Source organism: Schistocerca nitens, chromosome 4 (genome assembly GCF_023898315.1).
Source record: "Schistocerca nitens isolate TAMUIC-IGC-003100 chromosome 4, iqSchNite1.1, whole genome shotgun sequence".
Taxonomy (NCBI): Eukaryota; Metazoa; Arthropoda; class Insecta; order Orthoptera; family Acrididae; genus Schistocerca; species Schistocerca nitens.
In genome coordinates, this window is record NC_064617.1 from 20,027,501 (window position 1) to 20,042,168 (window position 14,668).

At 42.8% G+C, this 14,668-nt stretch overlaps 1 protein-coding gene across 2 annotated transcripts in view; it reads right to left on the reverse strand.

Annotated features, from left to right (window-relative positions):
* LOC126251889 (ubiquinone biosynthesis protein COQ9, mitochondrial) overlaps window positions 1-14,668 on the reverse strand; it is a 198,295-nt gene that overhangs the window by 61,123 nt on the left and 122,504 nt on the right. For both annotated transcript variants that reach the window (XM_049952599.1, XM_049952600.1), the window contains exons 3-4: window positions 7,775-7,925; window positions 7,432-7,621 (exon numbers count right to left, since the gene is read on the reverse strand). In XM_049952599.1, the coding sequence (XP_049808556.1) occupies window positions 7,432-7,621; window positions 7,775-7,925 (341 nt within the window). The remainder of the gene's footprint in view (window positions 1-7,431; window positions 7,622-7,774; window positions 7,926-14,668) is intronic.

The window sequence follows — 14,668 nt, forward strand, 5'->3', positions numbered from 1 at the left end:
TGAGCTCAACAAAATCACTTAGCACAGCTCAGGCATTGTCCTCTATTTTTTGTCTCAAAGGTTTGCCTGAAATTATAGTGTCGGACAACAGCACTCAGTTCACATCGAATGAATTTGAAACATACTGTGAACACAATGACACACAGCACCGTTCCATCCCCAGTCCAACAGCGAAGCATAATGTTTTGTCAGAACCTTTAAGCAGCAGATGGCCAAATTTCACACCGAACACATCGGGTATCAAGCATTGCTACTGTTTCTCACCTCCTATCGATCACATCCATGAGATGGACCATTGCTGGTGTAATTGCTTCACGGCCACCGCCATTGGACACTGTTCCACCCTCCTCAGCATCTGGCACTGAAGGAAGGCTGCAAGAATCATTTCACACCACACGACATTGTTTTTTTCTGGGTTTATAGCAGCAACAGATGGTGGGCACGAGGCAAGATCCTTTGTCGACTTGGCGCATGCACGTATCTCATTTCAGGCCCAGACGGATTGCAGCACTGACATCACAATCAAATTCGCTGCTGTCATGTGCACGTGAGCCTTGTGTATCTCTTCTCCCAGATTCACGGATCCTGAGCCGCTGCAGCAGCTACTAAAGGGTGCCAGCACGACACCATGAGATGACCCCACGGAGATGCAGCCTTCGTCTCCTCTGCCTTCTGCTGTCCTACCGACGGAGCTGGACCCGCCCACACTGCAGAAACCGATGCCTTCTACATACTGGTATGGGCCGCAGGAGGTGGGCACGTACCCTTCTGAGCATTTTCCCAGGGACATTTCCACCAGAGCACAGGGTACGACGGGAAGTCTGACATCCTCTGCAACCACAGCTTCTGGTCCATCAGAGCATCCACATACCTGCCTCCCGCCCTACTTTCGTGCTCTGTAGACAGGTCTGTCACTTTTGGGGTGGGAGAAATGGTACAGCATAAAGTTAGCACGGGCAATGACAGAGAAGAGGTTGGCCAATCGTACGCTGACCGACCTCTCTCTAGGACGACAACGCGACAGCAGTGGCCCCTAAGTGAAGAGGATATAAGCGCCATGCCCAACTGGTGCAACCCACTTCGATAGCAGCTTTCACATTAGCCACTTCATTAGCTGACACATCATAGCCTGTATCATTAGCAAGCTCTATGTAGCACAGACTTGTGTTTGTCTATTCTGAAGAAGACTGATTATTTTGTACATCACCCTCTGCTTACGACCCATCTATCAAAGATAGGTATTTGTAATTATCTTGTTGTTATAAAACTCATTAATACAAGCTGTTTGATTATTTGTCTAGCGAACCAAGTCTGCAGGATTCCTAGACACAACATTTCTTATATCACCAATTCTGTGCACAACCTCCTCATTTCTCAATTTATCAGTCCGCTTCATGTTCAACATCCTTCTGTAAGAATGCACCTTAAAACACTTATACTCTCCTGTGTTCCAACTGTACATGATTCACTATCATACAACTCTGTACTTCAGTCGTACATTCTGTGTTTGATAGTAGTAGACTTCTTTTACAGAAGTAATCTTCTCTTTACCTGTACCCTTCTGTTTCTTACTGCCTTCTCTTTTTGTCTATCATACATTATTGTGCTTCCAAGTTAACATAATTCCTTCATCTCATCTAAATTTGTTACTTATCTCATTTATCCTCTCCTGAATATTTTTGTCTTTCTCTCAATCCACGTTCTGCAAGTCAGTTGACTATTCATTCCATTCGATAGGCCCTATAATAGTAGCTCACATTAATGCAAAATAGAATTACCGTAAGCAACTCTTATCACTGATATCTTTTCAACTGTGAATTTTAATCCCAATCTGAATCTTTCTTTCACTTCATCATGGCTTACCTGAGATTCAGAAGAAGGAATCAGCTGCACCACTGCCATTTCATTATTTTTAATTTGAGAACTTATCCCCTGCTCCTCCAGCTTTACTGTTCTCTCTCTGTTCTTATACATCTTGTGTATCACCCATGTTTCCCTACACCTCGTACATATTTTCTTGAAAGTTTTATGTTGCAGAACACTTTTTCTAGTTCAACAAGCTGAAAGGTGTCTCATGTTTGTCAGTTCTTATCTCTTTTATTAAGTATGGTGCCAGAACTTCCACCACAGTGTTTTACCTTTCCTGAAGTCAAAAGAATCATTATCCAAACAGAGCGTTCAATTTTGAAAGTAAAAACGACACACCACTTAGCTTTTGGAACTAATAGTTCCTTCCACGAGGAAGCAGAGAGCGATAGGATGAGGAAGATTAAAAAGGGAGGGCAAGTTACTCAGAGTCCAGGATTAGAGGGACCAATCTGTAGTAAGATTAGCAGAGATGAAGAAGTGATGATGAAGGTGATGCATTGGGAAACACAGTGCTTACTTCTGTACAGAGACAGTAAGTCAGAGCAAAAGGTAAAGGTATATTAGGGGGAAGAGAGACGAATAGCACAACTAAAAATCATGATAAAGGAAAGTAGTAATAAATAAAATCAGAGTGGCTGTTATGGGAACTGGGATGGACCTGACCTACATTAAGATTTTCGTGGACTGCACGGAAATGGCACTTCACAAGACCGAGAAGCTAGGCCCTTTGGTTTGGCACCGATTTATTGATGACTACTTTGTGATCTGAATTCATGGTGAATAAAAACTCCTGCACTCCTTGCAACGACTGAACTCCTTTTCTCTACTCAAATTCATTTGGTTCTTTTCTAAATCTGAAGCACCAGCCTTGACATTAACCTCCATCTCATTGAATCCCACACCAAAACCACTGTCTATATAAAGCCCATCAATAAGCTACAATACTTACACTTTCACAGCTGTCACCCCTTCCATGTCGAATGCTTCCTCTACAGCCTAGACACCACTGGTATCTGCCCCGTCAGTGAATCCCGCAACACTTTCACTGACAACCTTTTCCGGGTTTTTCACTGACAACCTTTTCCGGGTTTCTCCCTCCTGTAATTATACCACTAGCCCAGTCAATGACGACCAAAAAACGGAAAACAATTCGTGTGGTCCCAATTTTTTGTACAGTGGTAGGGGGAAGTGTCATGAACAACATATTAAATCATCATTATTGCCCATGGGGAGTGAGTGATTTGGGGGGGGGGGGGGGCATCCAAGATCATTTTTTATGTTTCTTTTGAATAACTTGAAATGTTTCCGAGTAAAAAATTAAACTAAATTAAATTTACAACAAAAAATTGGTCCTATTCATTTTTTTCTCCGGCACTAATGGGTTCTGTATTGCAGGACATGGAGAAATCACAAATTATTAAAAATGGTGTTATGTCATTATAAAATAGATGTTTATTGTTAAATGAAGACCAAATATTAAATAACTGTACCATATTTAAGTACAGCAGAGCTGTATTGGGGGATCAATTATGTTCTAGGGATACGACTGGTGGTAGTGGAAGGGAGTGGGGTTGGAGGATAGAAGTGTGACGGAAGGCAGATCACCAGAACGAGGTCACTTCTTCCCTGATTGTATGTCTTCAGAACTAAGAGTGAGTACGTGGTCCCCAGTCTGTTTACACTGGTACATCATAACGCCGTTTCACAGTCGTACCGATCCTTCTGCAGTGAGCTTTTTAAATCACTGTTGATGCAATGTGCAGACACACTTGTTTTCCACAAAGGGCATTCATTAATGCTAAATGAAATATAGATTTAGTTACTAACAAAAATACACATATGAAGAGAATCTATGTAAATCTCCGCTCACCACCTTGCACTGCTAGTAAGGAAACCGACTGTTATTCATCCTGTAAACAGTTGGCTTTCTTCTGGGAAAGGTCAGTTCCCCACCACTGCTCACTTTTCAGTCTACACACAGAATAAGCGGTTATACACTCCCCAGCAGTTCCTGTGCAGTTCACTTATGTGTGTAGGCCAAATAACTTCACTATGATCATGTTTAAACAGCAGAGTGACAGTCAGTTTATTAAGTGAATACTTTTGTGCCATAATATTTTAAATAAAATGTGTTTTATATTAAACATGTTCATATAAACAATGGTTGAAAAGTGTTTAATCTGTGAGAGTAATGTTATCAGTAAGCTATGCAGTGTTGGTGAGAAAGGAACATGTAAATACGTGGATTGGTAAATGCCAGTCAGCTGAGAAAAGATGGGAAAGTTGTGAGTTTCAGGAACAAAATAAATATTGTTGTTCATGTATTTGCACAAACGAGTACACCAGAGCTAACTCAATCAAAAGATTTCCAAGAGAGGTTGTTTCAAAGGATCAGCTTTCAATGACAGCTAGAGTCACATTTTTGCCTTCAGTTGAAGTGAAATGAAATTAAAACTAGCTGTCGTCTTGTGTGAAAGCTACTGATGATGAATTTTTTTTATGTAAAGAAGGAAAAAAATCCAAAAACAGCAGCGAAAGGTTTACAGTGTTGGATCTTTCAGTTAAGATAATATAATTACAGGAAAGGAAGGATGAATGGGGAGACATCATCCGAAGATATATCTGCTCTGTTGGGATCTACATGTTGCAGAACTGAGATATTACAAGAACAGCTATAGAAATTTCTTTAAGGCACAGCACTTAAATCTACAAAAAGTGGCCCTGACGATGAATAAATTGATGTATCAATGGAGGAAATTACATAGAGGAGAATGGCAACTGTCAGTTAACCATAGTTGAGCTGTTGGAGCAAGTTTCAGGAACATTACAGACAGTTGAGGACAAACAGAGTAAAGTATGGGGACCGCATTGTTTGCAGCACAATCCACACCAGAAAAACTGTTGTGTGCTTTCATGGCTCAGATGAAAAAATTTTGAATGACGCCTGGTAACCTTCAAACTGCAAAGACAAACAAGCAGAACAGTAAAGAACTGTAAACGTAGATGACACTATAATCTTAGAAAATATTGAGTCAATAGCATATGATAATTCTGTTTCTCCAGCTTGTGACAAATTATGTAGTGGGGCTGAGGAAATAGTATCTCATGCACTCCGTGTCGTCATGGACTGCATTTCAGCAAAGAGAAGGCAAATCAGAAAATTGAAAAGAAGCTGACACATATACATCCCATGCCCTCACTGCTTTCATTTGCCCTCGATCATTTGTGTCGCACATACTACATGCTGTCGCTCTCTTCAGTCACAATAAGTCTGGATCAAAAAATTTGATCCATCTATTTGCTGGTTTGGGATTCTGTGGAATGTATTAAAAAGCACAACAGCTGTAGCAATCAACTGTCTACCATACTGGAGAACGCGCCCCAAGTGGAACATTCTCTCAAAATACATTTGACAATGTCAATTTCAACATCTGAACTATAAATGAAATACTTTTCACAGCATGGGGGCATCAATTACAACACCCCAGCCTCAGTTCCCTCACCACCTGAAGAGATCCAGAAGCTTAAATCGGCTCCCTCTGCCATAGAAGTAGGCCATCTGGGTGTTTCGGAACTCCAGATATTTGAACATGAGACAAACGATGCATTATGGCAGATTACTGTCCTTGAGTTTAACATGATTAGTCCCACTCCATTTGGCATATTAATGGCCACTACGCTGTGGATGTGTGGTAAGTAGTTCCATTCCATGCACTTCACTCTACAAGTGTTAACAGTTCCTGAATGGAAGGGATTTATGAAGTCTACCAGTAATACAGTTAATAGTGAAGGTAGTGCAGTATCAGACCCTCATGAGATTTTAATCATTCACATGCAGAAAACTCCAAATATACACTAATTCATCCTTCAGCAAAGACCGATTACACTGGAGAATTGTCTGCTACGGTCTTACAACAGCTCATACAATATATCATAAAAGCAATAAATTCTTGTCTATTTCTTATGATGCTGTGATGCTGCATAACAGATCCACCCAAGCCCATCCTGCTTCTCTTTTCTCAGATGGATGTTGTAGACTGCTCTTTGTTGACGATTTGTGAGCTATTCGACACATGTGAAGCCATAAAATTTCTGTTCTATGTGAAGTAGATAAGACACTAGTTCATTTTCCAATTCTGTGCATAATCCTAGTTTTCTTTCAGTGTTCCATGAAATTTATTTATTTATTTATTCGAAGCAGAAGTTCCAGCCTTCCTAAATGTTTGTATCATCATGTGTCAGATGTTAAATATTTTACTAGACTTCAGTATCCATACAGTTTTACACCCGACTGCACAAGTTACCTCAGACATATTTGTTTCATACTGTTTCTTCCTTTTTCTCTTCAGAATATATTTTGACTTTGTGCTCAGCAGTCATTTTGATGAAGTGGCACAAATTTAGACCATATGTAATAGCTAAAATTTAGAACATTACCACTACATAATGTTTAGGTTGATTACAAAATGACTAAAAATAGTAGCTGTTACAAGTAAGGATGCTACAAAAGCTAAGATTGCCCTTAACTCAGAATACCAGAGAGAAAATTATTTGTAAACACAAAAACTGTATGAAATATAGCGAATGCATAAATGCAAAAGTTATAAGATGGTTCAAATTAAGTTATGTTGCCTACAATCGCATTTGACAATGAACTGACATGGCAATTTACAGAACTTACATGGTCTGTGAGACTTAACTGTTTCCATATTTTCTTTTTTGTCTAAAAAAGCATTAGATGCTAACAGACAAGTATATACATATGCAGCATAACTGATCTGACAGCTGTTCCATCAGCTGGAGGGAATGTGACAAGTGACACCAGTCAGCACATTGATAGCTGCTATGGTGGCCACAATATCAGAGCAGTGAGTGCACCATGCCAGGCGACCTCTGCCCTTCCCTGCCCGCAGCACCTCGTTCACCCACAATTTGTCCGCTCCACTAGCATTCGTACTCAAAAAGCCACACCAGTGTGCGGCGCACTCGAGCAAGTAGGAGCGGCAAACCTCTGCTTCCTACATGAGAAATCATCCCTGCTGTAAGACCTGCCCCATGCAACCACCCACTACCACTTACTCCGGGGCCACTACTACTAAATCCTACAATATCAATGGCAGAGCAAATTGCAAAATCTTGCATGCTGTTTTTATCAATGAACTTGTGCAGTGCACAGGCCAGCATTTTATACAGGCATGGGTGACACTAAACTGGTGAAGTGCATAAATGCACATAGAAAATCTGTTTGCCTTTGGGATATACAGCAATATGCTCCACAGCATGACTCAAAGGACCTGTGTGTTTGCTACAACATGAAAAACAAAACAAAAAGGGAACTAAAATGTACATTAACATAATATAAATGAGGGTAAAAACATTACTTGGTAATGATTATTAAAACAGAAGAGCACAACTGACAGAAAGAAATAGTGGAATGACACAGAAAATATTCTTATCAGGAGACAGACATTGAGTGCTTCATACTATAAATGGTGCAATAGAAAATTGAGAGGAAGAATAAAATTTTCATGCACTTGTTAATACTTCAATTGTAGCACTTACATCAACAGATCTATCTCCAGCATAATAACATATATCATCAACTAGTGTCAGCAAGTTGGCGAGAGCAGTAGGAACATTAGGTGGTAAAGTCATTATTCCAACTGCTTGAGGCCACTTCTCTAAATATGGACCAATCATCCGTAGGCGATATTCCACGGCATCATTTACAAATACTGATGTAGGCTTCTTCCTGCAATATACAGTTGAGATAGCTGATTCCCTTGATCTCTGTGAAACAAGAAGGCAAAGAAACTGTACGTAGAGTGGGGAAAAGGAAAAACAAAAGTGATATATAGATGTTGATGAAGCCTTAGGAAGTAATTAAAATGGCACCCAGCCTTACCTCACTAGATCTTCTGTTGTTAACTGGACCTCATCCTCAAGGTGCTGCGCAAGTTTCCGATTGCAGGAGGCATAAAAATGCTCCACCAAGTGAGCACCACCACGAGGGAAGAGGCCATGGGCAACACCTGGATAGCTGACAGACTCTGCTCCTGCATGTGACAAATTCCAACTGTATATAGTATGAGCATGTAAATGGGGGAGGGTTTTAGCAAAAATTTATTTTGGCTTTGCACTTGAACATCTTAAGTAAAGACCAGCTTTACATGTTCTTTGTTTGTGTACTGAATTTAATTACTTAATAAATGCCTACTAATTATTTAATCTATTGCTAAATACACTACTGCCAGTGAATACTTAAACAGACATCTAAAATGAAGGATACAGTGCCACTTGCACATCCATGGTGTGCACATCATAGTGCAGAGTGCTCACTACAGCAAGAGGCTGAGAAGAATAACTGTCTAGTGTTCCACGCATGCCAGCAAGATTGTCGCATTGCTGTTCTAACAGCGAGTGAGCAATATTGTTGTATTGGTGTTGGACGTAGCACTACGGGCAAGCAAAGCGAAAGGAAGAAGACTGAAAGAAGAGAGCGATCGGCCTCGGTGGCTCTGCTTGCTGGATGTTTCGAGACTAAAAGTTCAAAGGTATGGTGAGGCGGGCTGATGGGACGATCAGACGTAATACCCCGACTGAAGAGCCAGGCAGCCCCAACAGCCAATGCCTGGTGATAGACACCTCACACAGCAGTACCGAAGAGGACATGCTACAAGACAGGACTGTTGGGAACAACAGAAACTGCTGCTGCCTCAAAGCACTGACTCCCCCAGTTTATATCTGTTACCAGGATGACGACTGGCCACAGTTTGTCACCCAGCTCGAGAAAGTTGTGGCACTGGAAATGAAGAGCCCAGAATGACAACTCACTGCTCGTGATACAAGCAAAGCACTAGAGTGCTGCAAAGAAACTCGTGACCTACCTTATTTTGCACGCTGTCGCAGCACCGACAAAAGATGTGGAACCACAGAGAGAGCAGAGGAGGAGCATAGTCAGGGCACTCGTGAAGGGACTGTGCCTGCAGGGTCTGAGAAGGTGGCTGTAAAGCTGCACAACTGGACAAATGGGGAGAGACCACCGCTCTTCATTCTGGCTGTAGAAAAAGCTGAGGGTGAAAGGAAGCGGCCCACAGAGGATGTCTACAAGCTGCAGAAGCTCACAAGATTCCCAGTAAAGGTGACGCCTCTCTCAGTGGAGCTCGACAGTAAACCACAGAGCTTCAGCTGTCAGCAAGAGGAGTATGCAGCAAATTGTAGCCGCAACGAGCTGGCACATGTCAAGTGTGCAGGAAACATGCCAGTCAGACTTGCCCACGGAAGAGAGAAGATCCACAAATGTGCGCCCACTGTGGAGGGCCACGTGTTGCAAGTTGACACAGACGTGGAGCCTTCGCTGTCCACAAAAGCAACGGTAACACATCCGAGAAGGCATCCCGTGGGACCTCAACAGGCGCCCAAACTGAGAAGAGATGAACTGGGAGACAAAGGCAGAGAAGAAACACAACTTCGCCCTCTGAGAAGATGAGAGGTGAGGAGGCAGTGGCATCTCTTCATGTGCAGATGGCTTTCCCCACCACCAGTGAGAGTGGACGTGGAAGGGGAGGCCGGGCGCACACAGAAGAGTAACGGCAATCAGTGCCGATGTGCCGAGCAGCAAAAGTTTTTGCTGGGATAGAAGATAACGCAACCGAACTTGGTGATGAAGGGACCTGATGCCCCGACATCGATGTTGCCCTACAGGAAGCTGAGAGCCATTTCAGAATGGCAATCCAAATGAAAATGGAGGCTGCTTGTCTCCTATTGAGGGAGGCTCACTGCCACCGGCCACGAGAGCAACTGAGAGCTGTGCAGACGGGAGTTATCTCTATGTCACTCTGGCCTTCCAGACAGAGGACAGCTGTCTACAATAGCAAGAGACACAGACACTGCAAATGGAGGACCACAGAGACCACCCAGAGCAGCCTAAGAAGAAGAAAATGATAGCTAACCAAGCTACTCAGGTGAAGGGGGCCAGCAGAGCAGACAACGCCCGACTACCACGACAGAAGACAAAAAACAAAATAGCGCAGACACTAGGAGCGTGAGACTCGAGCAGAGGTCTTCCACACCACAGCTACAAGCAGAGTGGCTGAGATGGTACTAAGAAGAAAGAAGAAAACATGGAGACCACACTGACTTTGAGGACATTCAGTATCGGAAAGACCCAGACTTCAGTCCGTCATCAGAAATCAAAGACTGACAAAGGCTGACAGGCCACAGAAAGTGACAACACCAGCAGCTATGGGCGGATATTGCAGGTTTTCCTTAGGCCATAAGATGAATACCAGAGCTCTCTCCACAACCTCCTGTAAATAAATTCCCAATTGGGAGACAAGTCCGTCCCCCTATCCCCATACCAATAAATAGTGAGCCAACAGAACAACCAATAAACACAATGGCTGAAAAATGCAGCCAAAAGGCACTCGAGCAGCCTGGCCCCCTCCTTCTGAAGTGGGAAAGAAGGAGCAAAAGAAAAGAGGAACCAAAAGTTCTTCTCTACTGTCAACAAACAAGAAATAATTTTTAATCTTTCTGGAGTGGTGGTAAGATGGGTATGCAGCAGGTTTCTGTTCATGTTCAAATTTTGAGGAAATATCAGTTCAGTAACTTTTGCTCTTTGCATCACTGCTTGTCTCCAAAATAAATTCAGCATTTCACCTTAACAATCACAATTACAATCATTAATGTCCTAATATCTAGAGGTACTTCATGACTCAGAAAGACAGTATCAATTGTAAAAACATGAGCAGTGAAAGTAATTACGGGGTGTTCACCAGTTGTCGCTATTGCATGAACATTCCAGGAATTCTGACTGTACCTTCCATTAGTTACATCTGCTAAATATTCATGTACTACCCAAGTAATTCACAAACTAATCCAAGTAACACAAAGAAGACTTTATTTATAAACCTTTGAACAATAATGGAAATAAGCCTCCTGTGACTTCATATGTAACAAGACAAAAGAATCACACAGAAGATGCAACATACACAATACACAGAACAACTGATGTGAGTGGTACAAACTAAACAAACTTGGTGAAAGTGCATATGTAAGTACAAATCACTGGTAGATGTCATGGCTGAGACCGTGCCATGTACATGTCCCTACAGGCTGCCTCTAGTGGCTGGCTCTGACTGACACAGTTAGCGGTTGATTTAATCGCGTGCCCGCCCGCCCACACACACACACACACACACACACACACACACACACACACACACACGCACGCACGCACGCACGCGCACACGCACACGTGCACATTCGCACGCGCACACACCCACACGCATATACACACACACAGTTGGCAGTTGATGAAAAGTGTAAGGTAATCCACATGAGTGATAAAAGGAATCCGTTAAACTTCAGTTACATGATAAATCAGTCAAATCTAAGGGCCGTAAATTCAATTAAATACCTAGGAACTGCAATTACGAACAACTTAAATTGCAAGGAACACACAGAAAATGTTGTGGGGGAGGCTAACCAAAGACTGCATTTTATTGGCTGGACACTTGGAAAATGTGAAAGATCTACTATAGAGACTGTCTACACTACAATTGCCTGTCCTTTTTTAGTAAACTGCTGTACCGTGTGGGATCCTTACCAGATAGGATTGACGGAGTACATCAAAAAAGTTTGAAGAAGGGCAGCATGTTTTGTATTATAGCCAAATAGGGGACAGAGTGTAACTGAAATGAGACAGGATTTGGGATGGACATCATTAATGTATCATTCGAGGCATATATCACTAGGGGGTAAGACGGATACTGCCTACAGGAAAATTAAAGAAACCTTTGGAGATAACCACTTGTACGAATATCAAGAGCTCAGATGGAAAACCAGTTGTAAGCAAAGAAGGGAAAATGGAAAGGTGGAAGGAGTAAATAGATGGTCTATACAAGGGCGATTTACTTGAGGGCGACATTATGGAAATGAAAGAGGATGTAGATAGGGGTGAAATGGGAGATATGATACTGCGTGAAAACTTTGACAGAGCACAGAAAGACGTAAGTCAAAACAAGGCCCCGGGAGTAGAAAACATTCCATTAGAACTACTGGCAGCCTTGGGACCCTGACAAAACTGTACCATCTGGTGAGCAAGATGCATGAGACAGGTTAACTATCAGTTTAATGAATCACGGCTGGAAAATACTAACACAAATTCTTTACAGACGAATGGAAAAACTGGTAGAAGCCAACCTCTGGGAAGATCAATTTGGATTCCATAGAAATGTTGCAACATGTGAGGCAATACTGTCCCTGCAACTTGTCTTACAAGACAGATAAAGGAAATACAAACCTACGTCCTAACATTTGTAGAATTAGAGATAGCTTTTGACAATATTGACTGGAATCCTCTCTTTCAAATTCTGAAGGTGGCAGGGGTCCAACACAGGGAGTGAAAGGCTATTTACAATGTGTACAGAAACCAGATGGCAGCTGTAAGAGTCGAGGGGCATGAAAGGGAGTGAGACAGGGTTGTAGCCTATCGCCAAAGTTATTTGATCTGTATACTGAGCAAGCAGTAAAGGAAAGAAAACAAAAATTTGGAGTAGGAACTAAAAACCATGAAGAAGAATTAAAAACTCTGAGGTTTGCCGATGACATTGTAATTCTGTCAGAGATGGCAAAGGACCTGGAAGAGCAGTTGAATGGAATGGATAGTGTCTTGAAACGAGGATATAAGATGAACATCAACAAGAGTAAAATGAGGATAAAGGAATGTAGTCATATTAAATCAGGTGTTGCTGAGGGAATTGGATTAGGAAATGGCACACTTAAAGTAGTAGATGAGTTTTGCTATTTGGGGAGCAAAATAACTGATGATGGTCGAAATAGAGAGTATATAAAATGTAGACTGGCTATGGCAAGGAAAGCATTTCTGAAGAAGAGAAATTTGTTACCATTGAGTATAGATTTAAGTGTCGGGAAGTCTTTTCATTTGTACGGAGTGTAGCCACGTATCGAAGCAAAACACGAATGATAAATAGTTTAGAGAAGAAGAGAATAGAAGCTTTCGAAATGTGGTGATACAGAAGAATGCTGAAAATTAGATGGGTAGATCATGTAACTAATGAGGAGGTACTGAATAGAACTGGGGAGAAGAGGAGTTTGTGGCACAACTTGAGTGCAAGAAGGAATTGGTTGGTAGGACATGTTCTGAGGCATCAAAGGATCACCAATTTAGTACTGGAGGGCAAAAATTGTAGAGTGAGACCAAGAGATGAATACGGTAAGCAGATTCTGAAGGATGTAGGTTGCAGTAGTTATGTAGAGATGAAGAAGCTTGCACAGTATACAGCAGCATGGAACGCTGCATCAAACCAGCCTCTGGACATAAGACAACAACAACAACAACAACAACTACTACTACTACTACTACTACTACTACTACTACTACATCATTAAAACAAAGACTTTTTTGCTGCAGAAGAATCTTCTCACAAAATTCAAATCACCAACTTTCTCCTCCGAATGCGAAAATATTTTGTTGATGGCAACCTATACAGGGAGAAACAATCACCGAGATAAAATAAGGGAAATCAGAGCTTGTACAGAAAGATATAGGTGTTCGTTCTTTCTGTGTGCTATACAAGATTGGAATAATAGAGAATTGTGAAGGTGCTTCAATGAACCCTCTGTCAGGCATTTACATGTGATTTGCAAAGTATCTGTGTAGATGCAGACTACGACATAGCACACCTCTCCCTCCCTCATGCGAAGAGGGTGCTCAGGTGATGGAGGAGATGCCAGCAGCCCAATGAGAAACACGCCCATTGGATCTGGAACAGTGGCAGCTGGTGTCAACAGTGGGGGTGGGACGATGTGCTGGTCGGGCATTGGAGCATACGATTGGAATGCGTGGAAATGTGGGCATGTCCGAGGGGTGGTGGGTTTGTGCAGTGCCCGACTACAGCACCGGCGAGGAGTGTACCGTCACTATCTCTGTGTCAATGTCAGGAGACAGGACCCAGTGTGGAGGAGATAGGGCTAGTCCCACGAGTAGCAATGGCTGAGGCAATGATGGTGAAGGATCGGAACAGCAGGCTGCAAGAACGGACCAGAGGAGGGATGTGAGGTAGGCACACAATGGGACAGGGGCACTTCCACAGTACGCGATGATGGGCTCAAGGAGGAGCACGGTGAGTCAGGCTGCAATGATGGGGGCTGCACCCACGAACTGGCAGTGAGTGGGGCCACAACAGATCACAGTGATGCAGCACCAGCCTGTCAGCCGTACGGACGTCACAAAGATGGCACTTCCGGTGGTGGTGTATAACAGTGGCTGGTATCCAGTTGCCCACATCGATGATCACGGCATGAAGCAGACGGACAAACCCTACTGCAGCAGGTTAGGCGCAGGCCACAGTAGGTGGAAGAGCTCGCACAGCTGCCAGCCGTGAAGCAAGTCAGCCGGGCTCCACTTCCTCATAGGCGTGAAGCGATAGGTGCTCAGAAAATGGAGAAGGGCATCAACCAGCGAAGAATCCACAACAGACGTTTTCATTTGGGACTTAAAACCTACCCACTAGTAGTTACGCCTTGCCATTTGATTGAAGGTCGAATGGCAGAGCCATAACACGACAAATGCTGAGGGGTGAACAAAACAATTGAGAGGTGTGAGAAACAAGCTGGGGACCATTATCAGAAACTAAGGTACAAGGCAACCCCTCAAGAGAAAAACCCTGAAAACTGTACAAATTATGACCTCGGCTGATGTTGACATGCACTGGAGACTAAGGAAACTGGGAAAATGCGTTCACATCCAAGAACCAGTAGGAATTAAAGAAGG